The 19548-nt window shown below is 31.6% G+C and overlaps 1 protein-coding gene across 3 annotated transcripts in view; it reads right to left on the reverse strand.

The window, feature by feature from the left end:
• Positions 1-19548, reverse strand: part of LOC111003671 (CUGBP Elav-like family member 4) — a 398713-nt gene that overhangs the window by 7853 nt on the left and 371312 nt on the right. For 2 of the 3 annotated variants that reach the window (XM_022274300.2, XM_022274302.2), the window contains 7 exons: positions 5301-5459; positions 4813-4927; positions 4483-4659; positions 3699-3791; positions 2529-2606; positions 1502-1678; positions 222-388 (listed from right to left, as the gene is read on the reverse strand). In XM_022274300.2, coding sequence (XP_022129992.2) covers positions 261-388; positions 1502-1678; positions 2529-2606; positions 3699-3791; positions 4483-4659; positions 4813-4927; positions 5301-5459 — 927 coding nt within the window. In that variant the 3' untranslated portion in view covers positions 222-260. The remainder of the gene's footprint in view (positions 1-221; positions 389-1501; positions 1679-2528; positions 2607-3698; positions 3792-4482; positions 4660-4812; positions 4928-5300; positions 5460-19548) is intronic. The other variant, XM_045629618.1, reaches the window with a different exon arrangement.

Here is a 19548-nt window from a genome sequence, read left to right on the forward strand (position 1 = left end):
CCAATACTACAAACAGCAACATTAAAAGTAGGCTTTTTCGTGTTACGCTCTTATTTAAAATTTTCATCGCAGTTTTGGCGAATGCATGGATTATATCGGAAGTTACATCATTCTAGGCCTGTGACGATCTCTTTGCGGTATTTTTAGTTTTTGATCTAGTATATATTTGATGTAGAAGAAACGAATTCTAGTACATATATTAGATATTTATGAGAATTTACCGGCGGAGGTGGGCAGACGCGCAACAAAGACATTTCGTGTTAGTAAGGCCTATTGGCGTCTTTGGGCCTCTTCAGCTGGACCTTTAGCCGTTTCATGCCGATTTGGAAGCCATTCATCGCCTGAATCGCCGCCTGGGCTGATGCAGGGTTGTCGAATGACACGAATCCTGGAACAAATTTGATTATTAGTACATCGACCAATTTAACTAATATTTCATTCAATAATTTTAAGTGTTCATTTTTAAATACGAATGATTTAAAATAGAACGGAGATATTAGTGAGAAGGAGCGAGAAACGAGGGTAACACATATATAATGGTGCAGGAAGATGTGCGAGAAGGACTGAGGACAGAATTTTATTTTGAAAAAGTAAAATATGAAATACTAGCCAGCTTTTACTCATTTCGTTGTATATTTCATCGTGTAATACGGCATTTTTTGCAACCTCAACAAATATCGTTATATAGACATACTTAAATTTCAATTTTGAAAATTACTACAAATCTTTGGAACTTCATTTGAATAATTCAAAAAGTAGTTTACAGGAGTTATGTAACCTAAAAAATATATTTAAAAAATTTATTAAGCAATGATTGCACATTTGAAGCCAAAATGAGCTCTCTTGTATTAACTACACTCACAAATTTTAATTTAATATTATTGTCCAATAAATAAGTGTCTTAGATTCTTAGATATACGAACTCTTCAATAAGTCAAGTTAGTTAATCTATTGCCACAACCCCACTACCCCTAATGTTATCTTAGTTATAAGCTCATGTTTTAAACAATAAAATCCATTTATTATCCAGATTCAAACAAAGTGTTTACATATTTGAACATCCATTTAAAAAACCGCCACCGAACTTAATTCAGGTAATGATAAAAATTAAATAGAAATAATTTAATGGATTAATAATGGTTAAATACCAAGCTATAAAAAATGTGGCGTGGTTTGTAATGACCTACCTATTGCATATTTAAACATGAAAGGACATGAAGTGTAGTATAGTAGTGGTAGTTTTATTACATAACTGTAATAGCACTGTACTGTGTAAGTAGTAGTTGTATATCACTTTTCCGTATTGTTAGTATTTGCTTGGATTAAGGAATTTTATTGGTATTTTTTCACACTTAATAAATTAAAAAACATATTTTTATATTACATCTGCATACCAACATAATAGTAATGTAATGGATTAAATGTATGACTGTAAGTGTAAGTTGTGTAAGTTAAGTCAGTTCAAAGGTCAAAGTGGAAGAAGTAAGGTAAGTGCACTTACCGAAACATTTGCTTTGATTAGTAGCGCGATCTATAAACACCTTGCTGCTAATCACATTCCCGAAGGGCATAAACATCTGCATTAGCTCCGCGTCACCAAACTCCTGAGGGAGATGGTAGATGAAGAGGTTGCACCCCTCAGGGCCCGAGATCGAGCAGCCTGGGAACATAAGAAAATCTTTAAAGAACTCACAAATCTGCCTCTGAACACCTGTATTTTGTTTAAAATTAAATATTGGTTAGAAAACATGGCGGTTTTATTTCTCATTATTGGCGTATCAAATTGGCGATTACTTATTCATATTATCGAATGTATTGTTAGTTTTGAATGATAAAAAAGTTTGCCCCATACACAAGCTTTTGTTTATAACAAAAAGTATGTATTAGAAGTGTAAATACGTGCTGAAAACACGTTCGTTAAGAATTTGTTTGCTTGTAAATAAGTTTTAATCAATGTAGTTGTTGTCAGCTAAGTATTATAAAAATATAATTCATAAAAGGAAGTAACAGTTTGTTTATTTGGAATAAAAACTCTACATAATATCTCGTGTGCCAAGATTAAAATCTAGTAATTCCGCCATATTTTATGTGTTTAAAAAATGATATCTACGAAGAATAATGAACTACTTACAATATACAGGACATTGAAACACTGAACAGAGATGCAACAGCGATATTACAGCAACTAACTTCGTGAGCACTTTGAAATTGAACTTTCAAAGCAAAAGTAAAATTTACTTATTTGATATCAAAGCAACATTTAACCATTGACCATTATAATTAATGCAATGTAACTCGCGTATTCCTTTTATTGCTGTAAACTAGATCTGTTTATACTTGATCGCAAAATGGATTGTACATATTAATAATTCCATCAAATGTCTTCAGATAAAATTTAAATATATTAATGATTTAATATTTCGGCTTTATGTGTTGAACTTTATTTTAACTGATAGATGAACATAAGATGATAGATACAGGAAATGTTGCTGTAGAAATGATTACACACAGCTCAAGGCTCCACTTACCTTCTCTTTGCGCCGGGGCAATGGTTGACATCGGGGGTGGTATGGGCTGCGGAAACTGACCGTAAACCGCTGGGTAAGCTGTCAAACATTAAGTTGCACATTTTCACAATGAACACCGATTATATCGCGTGTACATGCATCTACACTAACGGACGCCAAACTTATTCGAGAAAGCATGTATTTTTAATAACAATAATTCTATAAACGCGTCGCTACAAGTACCTATGTATATATCTGTTTAAGTAATTTAAGAATGAAAATATCAAATGTGAGAAACGTTGAATGCAAATAAAACATCGATGCATCAAAAACACATACTAAAAAGCGAAGAATGCAAAAAGATAGATAAGCGATATGAAATCGACATGCAAAACTAGTTTTCATTAAATGAAATGTGTTAATTGGGATTTAAAAAATTGGCTATTGAACTGACTTGCATAGGTCACAAAACGTATTAGGGAGAACCGTAAAGTGAATGTATGTAAATATGATCCATCTTTATGGGTTTTAAATTATAGTTATGAATATTAGTTAGTAGGTTAAGATGTCTTTAAAATAACAACCAACAGAGTACAGAAATTAATTCGCGCTTATTAGTTACAATTTAAAAATATTACGAAAACCGGAATATGATAAAAAATACTTTGATTCAAGTTTGACAGCTGAAATTATTAGCGCTTATTGAGTTTTTGTATCGAAATTGATAAACTGCTTTTCTCTGTCGGCTCCGATTGTAAAGAATTGAATTCGAATGAACTGTCAAAGAAGTTTACGATAACAAGAGAATAAAGTCAGTTGGGGGAAGAATATTGAACTGAATTCAGATAACCAATATAATGTTTAATTTGTCTGCTGTCAAATTAACATCTGCTGCGTGTTTGTTTTACGTGGGAACGACTTTTTCTTTTTTGCAAAAGCAAATTGACGAAGCACTTTTATTTACGTACATAATACGTAGCTTGACCAGATATATCTTAATAATTTAAATGTTTTAAGTCTTAATACTCGCAGTCACATTGATGTATGGATATAAATGGTCAATTTAAAACATGAATATTCTAGAAGCAAGCGTCTAAGTTACAGATTTGAAGCAATCTTATTATAAGTGCCATCTTCAAGGTAAGAGTGCTTCATTTTCGAACATTGTTAGGGCATATGAACGTTACTCACCGACTCCAGGGAAAGGCTGCATTCCGGGGTATGCTGCATGCTGCAGCGCTGCAGCCTCACCATTTGGTAGACCTTGGGCTGTTACTGGAACCGCTGGAAATTTAAGTAATATGTTATTCAAGTTAAGTTAACAAATAAAAATTAAGATATTAATTTAAAAAAAAAAATACTAAAATATTACTAATTTAGGGGTGGACCACGTTTAGCACACAAAATTGCACGAAAATCGGTCGAGCTATTTCAGAGGGGCTTAATTACAAACACCGAGAATTTTATATTCTATAATATAACGAACTCTTTATTGTTACTTAGTAAAGCCAAACGATTTCACATTTACTTACGTTGTCAGAATTTCACAATAACCAGCTATATTAAGCAATAATTTGCTACTAAGTATAAGTAAAAATATATTTTCTCCAACAAAATCTTACTGTTTGGCATCTTGCCATCTTTGTACCAAAGCAGGGTGTCGAATATTAAGCGAAAAGTAAGAAACAAACAATTCTCACTCGTGCGATGAAGACAGAAAAATAATGTGTTTAGACTTTTCTGACAGGGTTTTTATTATACATTACAGCATATTTTCTACTAAAACGTCTTCTTATGACTGCCAATTCTCTATTTTATATAAATAGTCCCCTTATTTAACCTAAATCAATAAATTATAACTTTGCATCATCGGGTCATTTGTAAATACAAATGTAGCTTGGCAGAAAAAAAATAATAACAATATCTGTTCAAATGATGAATATTTATTCAAATAAATAAATATTCAGGTACTCACGTCCAGTAAAAGTTTGATGTATACCATTGGTGTAGACAGCTTCCTGCGGTGGTGGCTGGCCGTTAGCCGTCTGCGCAGCCATGTTGAAGCCAGGCATTGTCGGAGACGGCAACGAAGGCAAAGCCCCATTTAGGGGCTGCCCTCCACCTGTACCTATCGCCAGGCCAGTGAAGTTCTCTGTGAAAACGTTTAGTTTTAGAAATATGTACGGAATAGTGTTTCTTTTATGCTTCTCATCTTTATAAATTAAATAATGTTTATTTCTATTACGCTCTACGACTTTGCTATTGTTTAAAAGATACTTTAGTACATGAAGTTGTAGTTACTAACCAGAAGTAGGCGGGACCACTGAGTTAGCCATCCCGTTGAGCGCGTGCGATGCCAGCGCAGTCATCGGACTAATGTAGCCCTGCGCGGTCGCCGCCACCATCAGTGCTGCTTGTTGCTGTGTCATACCATACATTATTCATTTAATATTTATAATGGAGAATGAGTTTATTTTTATTATCTGCAATAGCTTAGGGTCCTTCAAGAAAAGAGCGTACAAATTCTTAAAAGACCGGCAACGCACTCACGAGCGCTCTAGCATCGAGAGTGTCCATGGGCGGCGGTATCACTTAACATCAGGCCTCCTGCCCGTTTGCCCCTTGTTCTATAAAAAAATTGCAGTTTAATAGAAACACTTTTATAACTTCTCTCCCTAAATTCCCTCGTATAGAGAATTTGTTTCTAATATTTTTTTAGTTCCATCGTAATCAATTTGATTTAGAATATATTTTGTTTTTCGCTCTGCTATTTTAAATAAAACTGATTAGTACCTGTTCGGTAATGACTTGGGCGTAGGTGCCATAGGTTCCGAATTGATTAAACACGAACGGATTCAGCAGACTCATGTTGCCGGCCATCTGTTGCATGCGCCTGAGTTGTCTTTCCTTCTCTGTGTCCGCAAATTTCACCACTAAGCTGGAGGAAGCTCCCTGTAAACAAACGCGAATTTAACCTTGGATTTCATACGTTATTAGTTCTATAATCCTACAAAATTGGGCGGAGTTATGTCTTCCTAATCACAAAGTATATTTTATTTTTATTACGTATCATTTATCCTCGTTACATTTAACTACCCACTTGCATGATAAATACCGAAAATAATAATAATCAGTGGCACTACAACCTCTTTAGGTCTTGGCCTCAGATTTTTGAATCTGTTTCATGGTCATTTTTTTTAAATCTAATAGGCAAGTAGGTGATCAGTCTCTAGTGCCTGACACACGTCATCGACTTTTCGGGTCTAAGACATGTCGGTTTCCTCACGATGCTTTCCTTCACCGTTCGAGCAAATGTTAAATGCACATAGAAATAAAGTCCATTGGTGCACAGCCCGGGATCGAACCTACGACCTCAGGTATGAGAGTCGCACGCTGAAGCCACTAGGCCAACACTGCTCTCCTGATAAATAACACTAACTAACAACTGCTAATTTGTCTTATTTTCTGAAAATCATGTACGTACTAATGCTTGGGTAGGTATGCAATATACAATAAAGCAATTTCTACTAATAACACAGTAACCACCCATCGTTGGTTAGACAATAAAAGTTTTACCCCGATTATCCACGTCCCTACATATTTATTCTCTTTCACCGCACATGTTAAAATATTACGTCATATCGTGTTAAATGTAACAGCTCTTCTTCATTAGGTCGGCACGCAATCTCGGTTCAGTGTGAAATTCTCAACAATTTTCGCGTCCATTCTGAGGCATTTTGTGGATGAAACTCGTAGATAGCGATCGTGTTGAGACGCCGCCAGTTAATTCACAAGCTTATTTTGAACAAGAGAATCTGCTTGCGAAATGAACTACAAGTGTAAATGATACGTTTATTTTATTCAAGAATTCAGCGGTTTATAACAAGAAATTATACATCTGCTTACAACCATAAACCCCATTATTTTTACTAAACACATCATATTCTATATATAAGTTTTTTCAACCATTTTATTTTATGTAATTTCAACACACCTAAAGCTATTTAAGACAGACTTATCTACAATTTATCAGATAAAAGACCCTTCGTTAGCACTAAAGAGCGGTGTTCAATCGTTAAAAATGCAAGAGTAGGCCGTAGGCAATTCTCGTAGCTACAATGCGGCTGCATTCATTATGTATAGCAAAAATACCGCTATAGGCATCAACAGGTTGGGAGCCGATGCAACAAGTCTCGGCACCACTCCAAAAATGCAATAAACTTTTGTAAGAGGCTTGCGTTTTCTAATTGACTATAAGCCTTTATTATAAACGTTTTGTGCTAATTATGTAAGTGGTGTAGGATTATTGTTAGCTTTTAATTGCTTGGCTTCATTAGTTAATTGGGATTTTATCAAATTGGAAACGAACTGTGTTTAAAAGTTCTACTGACTACAGATCTACTGTATATGCAATATAAGTTATATTAAAAAGTAAATAGATAAATACACTTAAGATTTAAAGTATTTTATTATTACATTAAATTTAGATAATATATCTACAGATTTATACCATTACATTTGTACTCGTAGAAGATTTTATTAAAGGAAAAATGTTTAATAACTTCAATTTGTATCTTTAAAATAATGATGGAGAAACAATATATAATGAAGAAAAGTTTCTGCTATTTTTATTACCTTCCTGACCTTCTATTTAACATAGTGTTCTTGTACTTTATATGAATTTGACATATATTAATGGTAATACAAAAATAAGTTTAAAGAACTTTATTTCTCATTACAAAAAAAAATATATTTACATGAGAAACTTAATAATAATATGTATATGTACGAGCGAGATACACGTCGACATTAGCCTTCTCAATTTTAGTCTACTATGTTCAAACTTGCATGTTTAATGCCTTTTTGAATTTGTCAAACACACCAATAAATGTAATTTAATACCAAATTATTTAATTGACAATTTCCAATATGTACATAATTCAGTATTATTACTTAAGCTACATAGTAATTATAATAATAATAACTGTAATGTAATATATCAAATTCAAAATTTTAAGTTTGTTAGTAACTAAATGGAGCAACACAAATTAAGTTCAAGTTTAGTTCATATTCAATTCGTTACCGAGCTATTTTCCAAGTTACGATATTTCGATTAATCAACACAAAACCGCAGATTTGGTTTCTCTAATTGATAGACAAACAGTGATTGAGAATTTCAGATTAAGCCTATTTACACGAAGTAGTGAGGGTTTCGACAAATATTATACTTAGTTTGTGTAATTGTTTGAGATTGATCAAGACTGAAAGTTTCATACGTATATTGGTTACTCCGCTATATTATATTGAGGCCCGAAAGTTATGATAGTAAGTAGATAAATACAACCTAATTAGCAGTCATTGTTATTTTGTTTCCCTCATTAACGTTAAAATTGTTAGCCTACCCATTTTATGTATGTACTTTTTGTTACTACTCAATATGACTTTGCTATGGAATGGAAGCCTGGTTATCCATATCACAGGTTCTTACCTAGTTTGGAAACCAGTCTCCCAATACCGTCACAACTTCAATCTTATTTATTGTTGTAAATGTTATATGGGAGAAAAATAAATAAATAATTATTATTATTATATTATAGACGTATAATGACATAATTTGTCATTATTATTATTTTGTATGTATATTTTTTAAAAATATAATCAATATTTCATGTCAGTCAAAGTCACGGGGGTTTTGTTTATAATTAATAATTGAGTATTAAGAAAAATCGAATTATACAGCGAGTATTTATCACTAAACCAAATGAAAAGTGTTTTATGATATATCAAATAGAACATTATTATCTAAATACATACTTAATTTATACGCTTGGCATCTTCAATGATTCTGAAATATGAATTAATCGCTTAAACTAAATTTAGGCGAACTGGGTTTTAAATACTAACAACAAAGATTTCCACAAAATATCTACAGTTGCAAATCACTTAAAGTAATTGCAATCTGGCCCATTTTATTACGGGCTAGTTCGCTTAATACCCTCATATAAATGGGAGCCCGTGTCGAAGACGCTTATTCGCCATTGTTTCTTGAAAGCCTACCGCCATACCGCCCCGAGTTAATGTTACTTCAACGGCGCATTTAAAATAACTCATCGCTAGTTTTTGTTGACTCGCAGATAATTTTCTTCTAATTATAACTTCGTATAGGCTTCGTTATTATTGAGTGTCACATTCGACGAATATTAAAGTAATAGTATTAACTTGACTTTTTTCCGTCCGATTGCGATAATAAGGTAGTTTTTGCAAAAAAAAAAAATTACCAAGAAAACATCTCGCAAGGCCATTTAAGGCTTACTGCCTTGAGGTAGAAGTTAATTGAAATCTTTTAAAGTTTATTTCGGCTATAAAGGGCGGCCCGTGGCCGAAGTACCGTGGATTTGTCCCGGCTTCCCCGTGGAATGAGATTTTATTGCCGCATTAACTTGATTGTTTTATATACTAAGCTTAATGTGAGGTATCTTTTAATTTGGGGACGTTTTACGAACGAAAATAGCTTTGTAAGGTAAAATGTTATTGTCATAAACATTGTAACTACTGGTAAAACCCACTTATCTCCATCATAAAACTGGGCCCAGGTTTTATAAAAATTGATCCAACTAAAGATCAAAAATATTAAAAAGAAGAAACAGCTAATTGAAATTTAATTTAATTTTGATTAACTTGAAAAAGAAACGCGTGATAAATGACTAATATATCAAATATAAAAAATAAAAAGTTTTGATAGCCAATTTTTAGTCACAGAATACGATACGAAAGGTATTTTTAATCCAGAAAAAGATTTTATACAAAAACCAGATACAAAACATTCACCAAGGGCCAATTCGAGAAGCATTTATTTATTCCAATTTCGGCTTGCAATAACTGGCTTTTGTATTATTCATCACCCAATTATTGTAAAAGGACTGTTCCTAGCACGGAAGTCGGCTCGCTATTGGCTCTTCCGTTTAATACGAGATCAAAAGTAAAGACTTTTTCAAGTATCCATTATGCTTAGTGGTATTCTTTGTTAATTTGAGTTACATGCTTTTCAATACGAATTAAAGAGGGTATTTTTTACTTTTAATTGGTAGACCCAAGAAAAGTATCACGTACTATTTTCTCTTTCTAAATTTCTCTCAAATATCATCACCTATGTGCACTTAAAAAGGGGTCACTTTTGCGTTGCCGATCTTTTAAGGATTTGAGCACTCCTTATTAAAGGACCCTAAGTCAAATTGCATCAGAAATACCTCGATGGGCAGCTGGTTCCATATAGTGATAGTGCGCAGAAAATACTGTTTTTAGAATTGTCAGTTGCAGAAATTACGCATCATTTTTAACATCTTATGCCACTTACAATATAAATATATTAATAAAGCGTTGCCTCTATAGATCCCTTGCAACTTGTGGCTGAACATAAAAATATATAAAAGTTTTGTTCTAGAGATGTACATCTTAGGATGAATAATTTATTTATGAATCACAAAAATAATATTCGATATCCTATTACTTGGATCTAATTTAAGAAGAAGTTAGCGATATCTTATAAATATATCAGACAAAATAAATAATACAATAGGGAAGGTAAATAATACGGGATAGGATTAGAGTGGGTCGTGAGCCCCAATTAGAGGCAGAGGCTTATGATAGTGCACCTACATAGCTACGAAAATTGCGTTGTAGGGTTCAGAGAGAAAATGATCCATATATAGTTTTTTTTAATCAAAATCTTTAAAAAAACGAAATAATTCACGTAATATTTACAAGAAGGAACATAATCATGTTACACTTTAACTGAAAGATATGTTTTCGCCGTGTTTATTTTATATTAGCTCCTAAAAAGTCATCATCAAGTTCTTATGAGCCAAGCAGAAGCAAACATCTTGTATGTTTCTCGAATTCCTAAAATATTTTATTTGGGGATTTTATTTATAATTTCACATTGGGTACGTTAACATCATCATAAAATTTAAGAGCCGGGCTCTTATCTGAGGATTAATCGCCACTCAGTGCTGTTCTGCGTCAGTGTCTTCAACTCCTGGTACGTCACGTCCCCAGCTAATTCCTTAATCTGATCTATGTAAGCCAATCTTGGTCTTCCTCGTCCTCTTCTGCCTTCTCTTCCCCTCCAAGATGGTCCATTAACATACTAAATACAATATTTTATAATTTATAGTAATGATAATAACGCTCTTAATTTCCGCCCCCACCCAAGCAAGACATTGAACAATTACTAAAATTAATTTTGGGCACATTACAAATGTATGCTTCCTTAAAGGTGTTTTAATTAATATTAAATACAACAGGTTCTTCTCTTTGTCGTAATTTCTCATTAAAAGTACATCTTCTTATATATTATTAAAGTTTTGTATCAACACTTAATTATATTTTAAATGAACAAGACTATTCTTTATATAAGCGTGTCTTAGAAATACATATATCAACAGTTTCGGGATTTTAAAAATCAACCAATAAATAAATAAATAAGAAAAGTAAATATATAAAACAAATACGCTCGTAAGAGACTAGAAGCTAGTGAAAAAATAATTGTTAATATTACAAGTATTACAAATAGTAACAAAATAGGCACATATAAAGAGTGATAATTTTCTTTACGAAGAAAGTAAAATGTCAATAATCATGGGAGATGCCTGTATCGCAGAGATATCATAGAAAATAGAATTAATTACCTAATACAAGAGCTCTCGGATTAATGCGACTGATCTCATTGATCTATGAAACATTATTACTTTTATTAAAAGGTGGTAATCGAGTCAGGGCGTAAACTGAATGACGTCATTAATTTAGATTAGTTGGAGGTTATTTCTTACTTCGCTCCCTTAATGTCATATGTACTAAGAAGCTTTTCAATTTTCAAAAGTGTAATTATTCCATCAGTGAAAATTTATTGATTATTAGTTGTGAGTGTGCAAATACCGTTCCGAGGTCAGGTACATCTTCAAACTCAATTCAAAAATTGACCATATTCCTTCATTCTAGCTAGCTTCATAGTAGCTATAAGTGTGACTTCCGTTACTTACGAGTACAAATGACGAAAGTGCGTAACGGCCAATTGATAACAATTGTTTTGTTTGTAGAAAAAAAATTTAAAAGGTTTTTCTGAGTTTATTGATAACGTACTACACAATGTATAATTACGTAATAGCCAATGTTATTTATTCATACAAAAGTATAATTTAATATAATACCAATATTGTATTTAAGAGAGTTTTTAGATTCTATATAATATGTTTGCTAAAATACTGACAAACCTAATATCGAATAATCGAGTTAGAATATACAATTAATTTTCTAACCGTTAAATAATACCGTTAGTGTATTATTCATGAGCCTATGATTCGTTTTACTATATGCCGGCATAGCCAATTATTGCTTTGCAGTTTCAATTTAAATGTCAGGAACATGTGTACAATGTTTGTATTCAAAATGAACCATTAGATTTACGCTATTTGTTTTATAGAAACATGTTATTGGGTTTCCGAAGTGTGTTCCGATATTGTGTAGACAATAGGGCATTATATTAAAGCGGTACTTGTCAATTCTCGTTTTTTATATTCCTAAATAATTGTTCGAATTTAAAAATTGACAATCTTAGAAGAGATTATTTAAGTACTTTAGAATATGAATGTAATATCTAACTGTTCTTTTGTTAACACATCAATTTAATTTAAATGTTTATTTTACTGAGTTATTGTTTAAGTCATTGACATTGTCAAAATCAATATACAAAAGTACGTAAAAGTATAGTAACTGATCTTTTTTTAAAATCAAAATAACATTTGATACATAAAAATATTAAAAGCAAAATTTACGATAACGTTTAAAAATATTTAAGTGCCAGATAATAAAAACATAAACCTGTAGGTGTCACTTTATAAAACCACAAAGCACAGCTCGATTAAACGCTTAGTTTCGTCGCAGCACTCATTTTTAGCTCATTAATTTTCTTACTCGGCATCTCACATAATTTTCTCTTGAATGCTTCCATACTTTTAGATAAGGGCTCTTTTATACAGAGCAACAGCAATAGGGCTCTTTTTATTAAATCCGGCGTCTCTCGAGTGTCGACAACTGATAGCAGAGCTGTTTATTTATAAAACAACGCACTTTCCGCTCAAAGAATTAAGGCCTCTTGAAGCGTCGACAGCTTGCGAATTTTTTCATTCCTTACGCTATTACGACTTTTATTGTTTAGTTTTAAGTTTATTTTAATATTGGGATTGTTAAGTTGGGACGTTTTTTTGTGATTGGATGGATAAATCTAAATTGTTTTGGAAATTTAACTTTTTGAAATCTTTTAAATTTCAGGATTTTTTCTCTTAGAAGTTGTTTGTATATTTATATTTGGCATACAACAATAAACATTTCTATAGTGATAAATAAAATTGGTCTATATAAAATTAAAATAATTTTATGAGCGTTATTTATTGAAATTGCAAAACTAATAAAAACAAGTCTTAAACTGAAAGAATGCAAATTAAACTACCCTGTATAAATGCACAAATTGAACATTTAAACTTCGATTGCTAAATGGACTGACCCTATAAATATGCAAATTTCAATTCAAACTAGCGGAGTGTATACATTGGTCTATATTTTACAGTAAGCACACCTCTGCTATGATTGGAGTGGCCGAATCTCTAGGATTGGGGCGGTCTTACAGTACTTTGCTGTTATTCTATGCAAATGCTTGCTACTGTTAGCTGCTTGAACTATTATTGTCAAGATGCTCTTTTGCCAGACTGTTATGTCATGAATATTGTAGATTGTGTTAGTTATGGATGGGCACGTCGGTTGTAATAAATTACTGCAGAACTAATGGACGATTTTTAGTACTTCAAATATAGGAGATATGGTATTACCTACATTTTAATACTTTTGTATGATTCTTATTTTATTACGATTTATTTAAAATAGTTTGCATTATTTATTTTCAGCTGAATTATGCAAAACCTTTTATATTATAAGTTGTATACTGGGCATATGACAATGTAATATATAAAAAGAGAAATTTAATTTTAAACTATCTTCTTATTCACTTTAAACGTATTATTTATTTTGCTTATAATATATTGTATAAGTCTGGTAAATAATCTTTTCATACTTTAATTAAATAATCACAGAAAGTAGAGTATATTGTTAAAGAAAATACCAGTAACCCACATTACTAAACATTTTAAATCCAAAATCCGCCAGTACACAATGCAAGTTTTTATGCAATGGAACTAAACTAGTGCATGGAAGTTGCATACAGAACTGTTTAAATGTACTCAGTTTACATTTCCCCGTTGGGCACATTCTACCTGCTTTGTATTTTTAACCACTCCTTGCAAAGACTGCGCTTGCCGGCGCGGAGACAATTAGAGAACTCATTTAGTTACTGCACCCAATTTCGGCTAAGAATTAAAACGTAGATAGAGATAATGTAGGGCTTAATAAAGTGAACAATATGGTAAAGAGTGAACAGGTGAAATCTTTTAATTATATAAGTTTTTTTCGGTTTAAATTACATCGCATATTTCTTATTGTTTTTATTGCATTCACAATAAAACTCTGAAAATAAATAACTGAAATTGTTCTGTTCCGAATCGTTCGCCTCTTTCTTACAAATTATGTTTATGCTGTAATAAAAAGAGATGGTGTAATTAAAGTGATTAAGTTTTTTTGAATAATTAAAGTTCATAAAACGTAATATGGTTGAAATAAAGTATCCCATATATTAAGTATGTTCTATTTAAATTTCGCGTCTTTTTACTCTTAACTATATCTAGAGACGTTTACTAACTACGATTATAAAATATAGTACGAAAAATAACAATAATGTTGCGTAACAGAACAATAAGTTATCCTAGTTTATCGCTAACATACGAAGGTGTAAACTTGATTAGAAAATAGATCTATGTCCAAGTTTCGCGCGTCGCCAAACAGTTGGCATTTTTCCAATGATACCTTTACTAAATCACCGCTAAACAAACATGGGGTCATTATACCCGCTCATGGATATTTTCAGAATATTCTCATATTATGCGATAATAAAAAGCTTTGAGATTTAGGATACTAGTCTCCATAATTGTATTGAACTAATGCTTTTTTAATTCCTATTTTTGTATGGTCCTGTCGCTGGTTAAAAGTTTACATGATCGTTCCAGCGTCAACATACAAGTCATTGTCATTTATGGCAGGAATCCATTAAAAAAAACCCTCGTAATATAAACTAAAAAGCTTACTTTGGTTTATTGTGACATTGAATAGGCTATAAAAATATCAGTGAGAACATAAATATATTTTCTCTCTTTCCCACTTGAGTTTCTTTCTCATTCTATTTTTATTACAGAAATGAACCATTTGAGAAACATTTCCGTACCCGTTTCCTTGGGGTTATTTTTCTCTTGCCACCGAAAAGTATTAAGTAACGTTTGTTTTTCGTTTCGTGAAATATTTAGATACTACTTGTGACATTCTACCATGCAATTTTACATCCTGATTTTTTTACTACAGATACAATTATTGTTAGTAAGATGCCTAACGATAAGCTAACACTTGTATTAAGTGTTCAGTTCTGAGCCCAGAAGTCAGTTGTGTGGACCCTGGACCCAATCAAAGATTTTTTGTTTCTTAACGTAAACTTTTCACGCTATTTGTAGTTTTATTTTACTTTAATCTTGTATTTGTACGCGTATTCTGTTCACGAGACACACTATAGTTTTAATTTTACAAACAAGACAAATCAAAAAATTGTATAGAGATAAATAGTATCGCTAGTAGTTTCAAGCTTCACCCGTAGCACTTTAAATCATGAAGTGTACAAAACAAGAGACGTATCTAAGTAAGTAAGCCCCCCGTTGTCCTCGCATGAATTTAATCAGTTGAAACAAGGTGTAGAAAATAAAACATCCGTCCTCACTGCCGGCAAAATGGATTGAGCGCGGTGGATCGGAGCAATTTTTGTTGAAAGCACTCGCTTTCTTTATAGATAGCTTAAGGTATAGACGGTGAATTTGTCCACTTTAAAGGACGTGCGCGCTTAAAATTTATGGTAAAATCCTTTAGCGATTATTGCAAAACAATATTTATAAAGTCTATTTTGTGACTTGTAATTCAGTTGAATTTATTAATAATTTTAAGTCTTTTTTCGCTGCTTATCATTACATACAGAATCTGTTGGAACCTATTGAACTGCGGTTTGTAAAAAGTAAAAAATATAGATATGTAGGTATGGGATAAAGTTTAGTCTTCTAAGTAATTGAAGATGAGTATATTACTGTTGTTTTGTCTTTTGTATAACGCAGTTCCTATAATGCTATACCAACAAATTATATATCCTACAGCAAGTAGCAAAACATATAGTCAACGGAAACCAAATAAAATGAGATTACAAAGATAATATAGCTATTTTAAAGCCCATAAACTCGTTTGTAAGACATACACATTCCCTTTTATTCCTATAATTTCCATCACATGACGCATGTCATCAACACACATAATCTCCATAACATTCAGCAGCCATAATGGCTTATCCCGATACCAAGACCGAATATAAATCACGAATTAATAAAAAATCCGAATAAATGGAGATTTATTCGAAGTACAGGCACAAACCTGACGTTTTAGTAGGTTTCCTATAGACCCTCTAACGAATGAATAATTACACAATGATCCCTATTAGGAATGCAAAAATGGGGACCCTGATGCATATATAATAGTGCCTTTAATTGTGGTCTAAGTGAGAGGGTAGATTTGAATATTCAGGACATTTAGATGGACTAGAATTGCTTGATTATTGTTACATAATTAAAGTAGCGATAACAACTAGTTGTCTAGATATGTAACGGTCATAAATCAGTCTAGACAATATTAACACTAGGTACAATGTTACACATATTATTTAAATAGATTAAAAATGAGTTGAGCAATGCTTCTCATAAAAGTCGTGATAACGGAAAGCAAACTTAATCGCGACTAAGACGATAATGTATTAGAATGAATAAATTGTAAATGAATACGAGTCATACATGTCGCATAACAAAATTTTATTAAACATCTAAATTACAATTAAATAAATAGCAAAATACCTCTATAAAAATTTTAGTATTTAATCTCATTTGATGTGTTTAAAAGCGATGCTAAATAAGCATCGGCTGTAATGACTTGGCAAACTGACATCTGCATATGACCTGAGAAGAGCAGGAAGGCGCACTTAGCATTTATTACCCTCGAAATGCGACTGCCTATAACTTTAAGTTCTCTCATACAATGCTTACATTTCTTATATCTTTAAACGAGGAATTCTTGTATATATATATAATTGCAATCTCGAAATCGGCTCCAACGATTTTCATGAAATTCGGGGGCTATAAATCGATCTAGTTAGATAATAGAAAATAACAAAAAGGTGGCGTTTGAGTAGTCACAATTTAAACTGAAAAATGAATCTATCGGCGAATAATTTTTTTTTTAATTGCTTCAACGACACAACAACACTAAACATATTCCAGCATATATATTCTATATAATTCATATTTCATCATTTTATTAGTATGTAATTCGTACTTAAATATAATTTCCAAAAAAACACAATTTATAAAAAAAAATCTGAGTAAATCTCGGTCATCCAGGTACTTGTGTTTTATATGTGGATTTTACGCTTTTTAGAATACTCTATTGTATAGATTAATATTTAAAGAAAACCATATTTGTTGCATTCATTTTAAATAGATAATTTAGATCTAGTATCTTCAAAGCATTAGTGAGAATTAAGATTCTGAACGGCTGTACCATAATAAAATTATTCTTATAATTAATACTTTCGTATCAATCAATCTTGATTTCTAGTAATTATGTTAACTTAATTTTATATGAACTAAAGACAAACGCTGAACAAACATATTTGACTAAAAGTAATAAAAATTGTAATAAACTAAATTCATTTAATAACGGGTGGCAACATAAAATTATGCGGGAAGTATTCGCTCGACAAAACCTAATTAGCGTTTGTTATTTTATGTTAATAGATTTCATCCCGATTACTTCTCAGAGGTTTTATTTAGTTGAAAATATGTTTTTATTTTTATTTTGAATTAAAATTAAAGATACTTTTTTGAGGGATGAGGTACGGTATACTTTTCATGAAACAGAAGAACTGTGGCCATAGATACAATGCAATTTTTAGTCTATCAAATTTTAAAATGAATTGTTTGTTTCCTGTCCATTATAACGTATTTATATGTAAAACAAAAAATAACCATAGTTTAAAAAAGTAAATTACATCTAAGACATTAAAGCGATATGTGTATGACAAATATTATTACAGGAAATTTTCTATCCACCTGCATACTTTTAAAACAAAAAAAGTACAATATATTTTATTTCATAGAATTGTACAACATTTATACATAAAACAACAAAACAGTTCCGTTTTAACTTCAGATTTAAATGAGTTCCGTTTTGTTTATTTTCGTTTCTGAGATCAAGAATGAGCTCTGTTATTGTATTGTATATTACGTAACAAAATATTAGTTTTAAGTTACAAAGGATATATATTTTTTGCCAAATTAAGAGACTTAAGGTATATTCGTACAAGACGCTGAAATATCCTATATATAATAGAAAAAATCTATTAGGTATGAGGATGTGCAATTATTTAATCAATTACCATCTCAAATTCGCAATTTTGGAGTGTTTGACAAATTCAAAAAGGCAGTAAAGATGCATGTTAGAATGAACACAGTTGACTAAAATTAATACGGCTTATGGCGACGTGTATCTCGCTCGTATAGTATATACATATTAATATTAAGTTTCTCATGTAAATAAAATATTTTTTTTGTAAAGAGAAATAAAGTTCTTTAAACATATAAAAAAAATGTTTTCGTTTTTGCGTAACATTTACATTTAATCACAAATTTCTTATTATAAAGCTTAATCTCATATATATTTTTTTTCATCTACTGGGATTTTGGTTGCTACGAAAATAATACCAACATCATCATATATTTGAGGCAGAGCATCGGCTGTCTAAGGAAACTTAGTTATAAGTACAAAAAAAGCGAAGTGAAGTACATTTACTAAAAGATACATAATAGTTTTTAGAGCTAAATATTGTTTAAAAGTTTAAGTATCACAAAGATGAAACTATCTGCAGAAATAATAAAGACATAAAGTGTACGCCAGGTCGCATGGGCAGCTATATGTAGTCATAACGAGCTCTCGGGGGAACTTACTTAATATCGTAGAATATAATTTTGTTTATATTCACTTGTGCTACGTTTTAATTAGACTTGAATATTATATTAAATACTAACCACATATTCTATGAATTAAGAATATATTTCAGTAAGTGATCACATTTCTATTGTAAAGGTTTTATTCATCATGTTTTAATTAAACTTTTATAAGCGCTGATTTGTATTATAATAGTTCCAATACATATATAAAATTACATTAGGTTTAAAGACATTTATTCTCATAATAGACTTTAGTCACTTACTGGAGAACACTTATATGCTAACGTTACAATTTAAAAAAAAAGAAACTTGGTAGAACTTGGATGAACTTTCATTTCCGTAGATCGGGATCACTCAATAGATGGTCTTTTAATCTTAATTTAAATATTACTAGGCTGCCTGCACTTTTTATATTTTGTGGGAGTCCATTATACCGCACTATAATAGACTATTACTATTCTACATTTATTTAGAAGCCTTGTAAACCAAATACTGTAAATAACCAACATTAAAAAGAAAACCTCAAAAATCTAGAACTCCAAAGCAAAAGGGTCCTAAAAATTGACTAACAACTTTTTAAAATGAAGCGGTGGATTCCGGATGTTTTGACATTATACACGACAACTTCAATAAAAGTTTGCAAGCCTCGTCTGCTCCGTTTGAAAGTTGAAACTACGTGTCTAATATCCCTCAATGCACCCAAATTGCTTTGGAAACAAACAGAGCCGGGCTGAATCGTGTTTGGCCCGTAACTTCGGCCCAATCCGGGTCAATTTCTTGAAGGTAGGCGCTCGTAGACG

The sequence above is a fragment of the Pieris rapae genome, chromosome 9, assembly GCF_905147795.1.
Source record: "Pieris rapae chromosome 9, ilPieRapa1.1, whole genome shotgun sequence".
Classification (NCBI taxonomy): domain Eukaryota; kingdom Metazoa; phylum Arthropoda; class Insecta; order Lepidoptera; family Pieridae; genus Pieris; species Pieris rapae.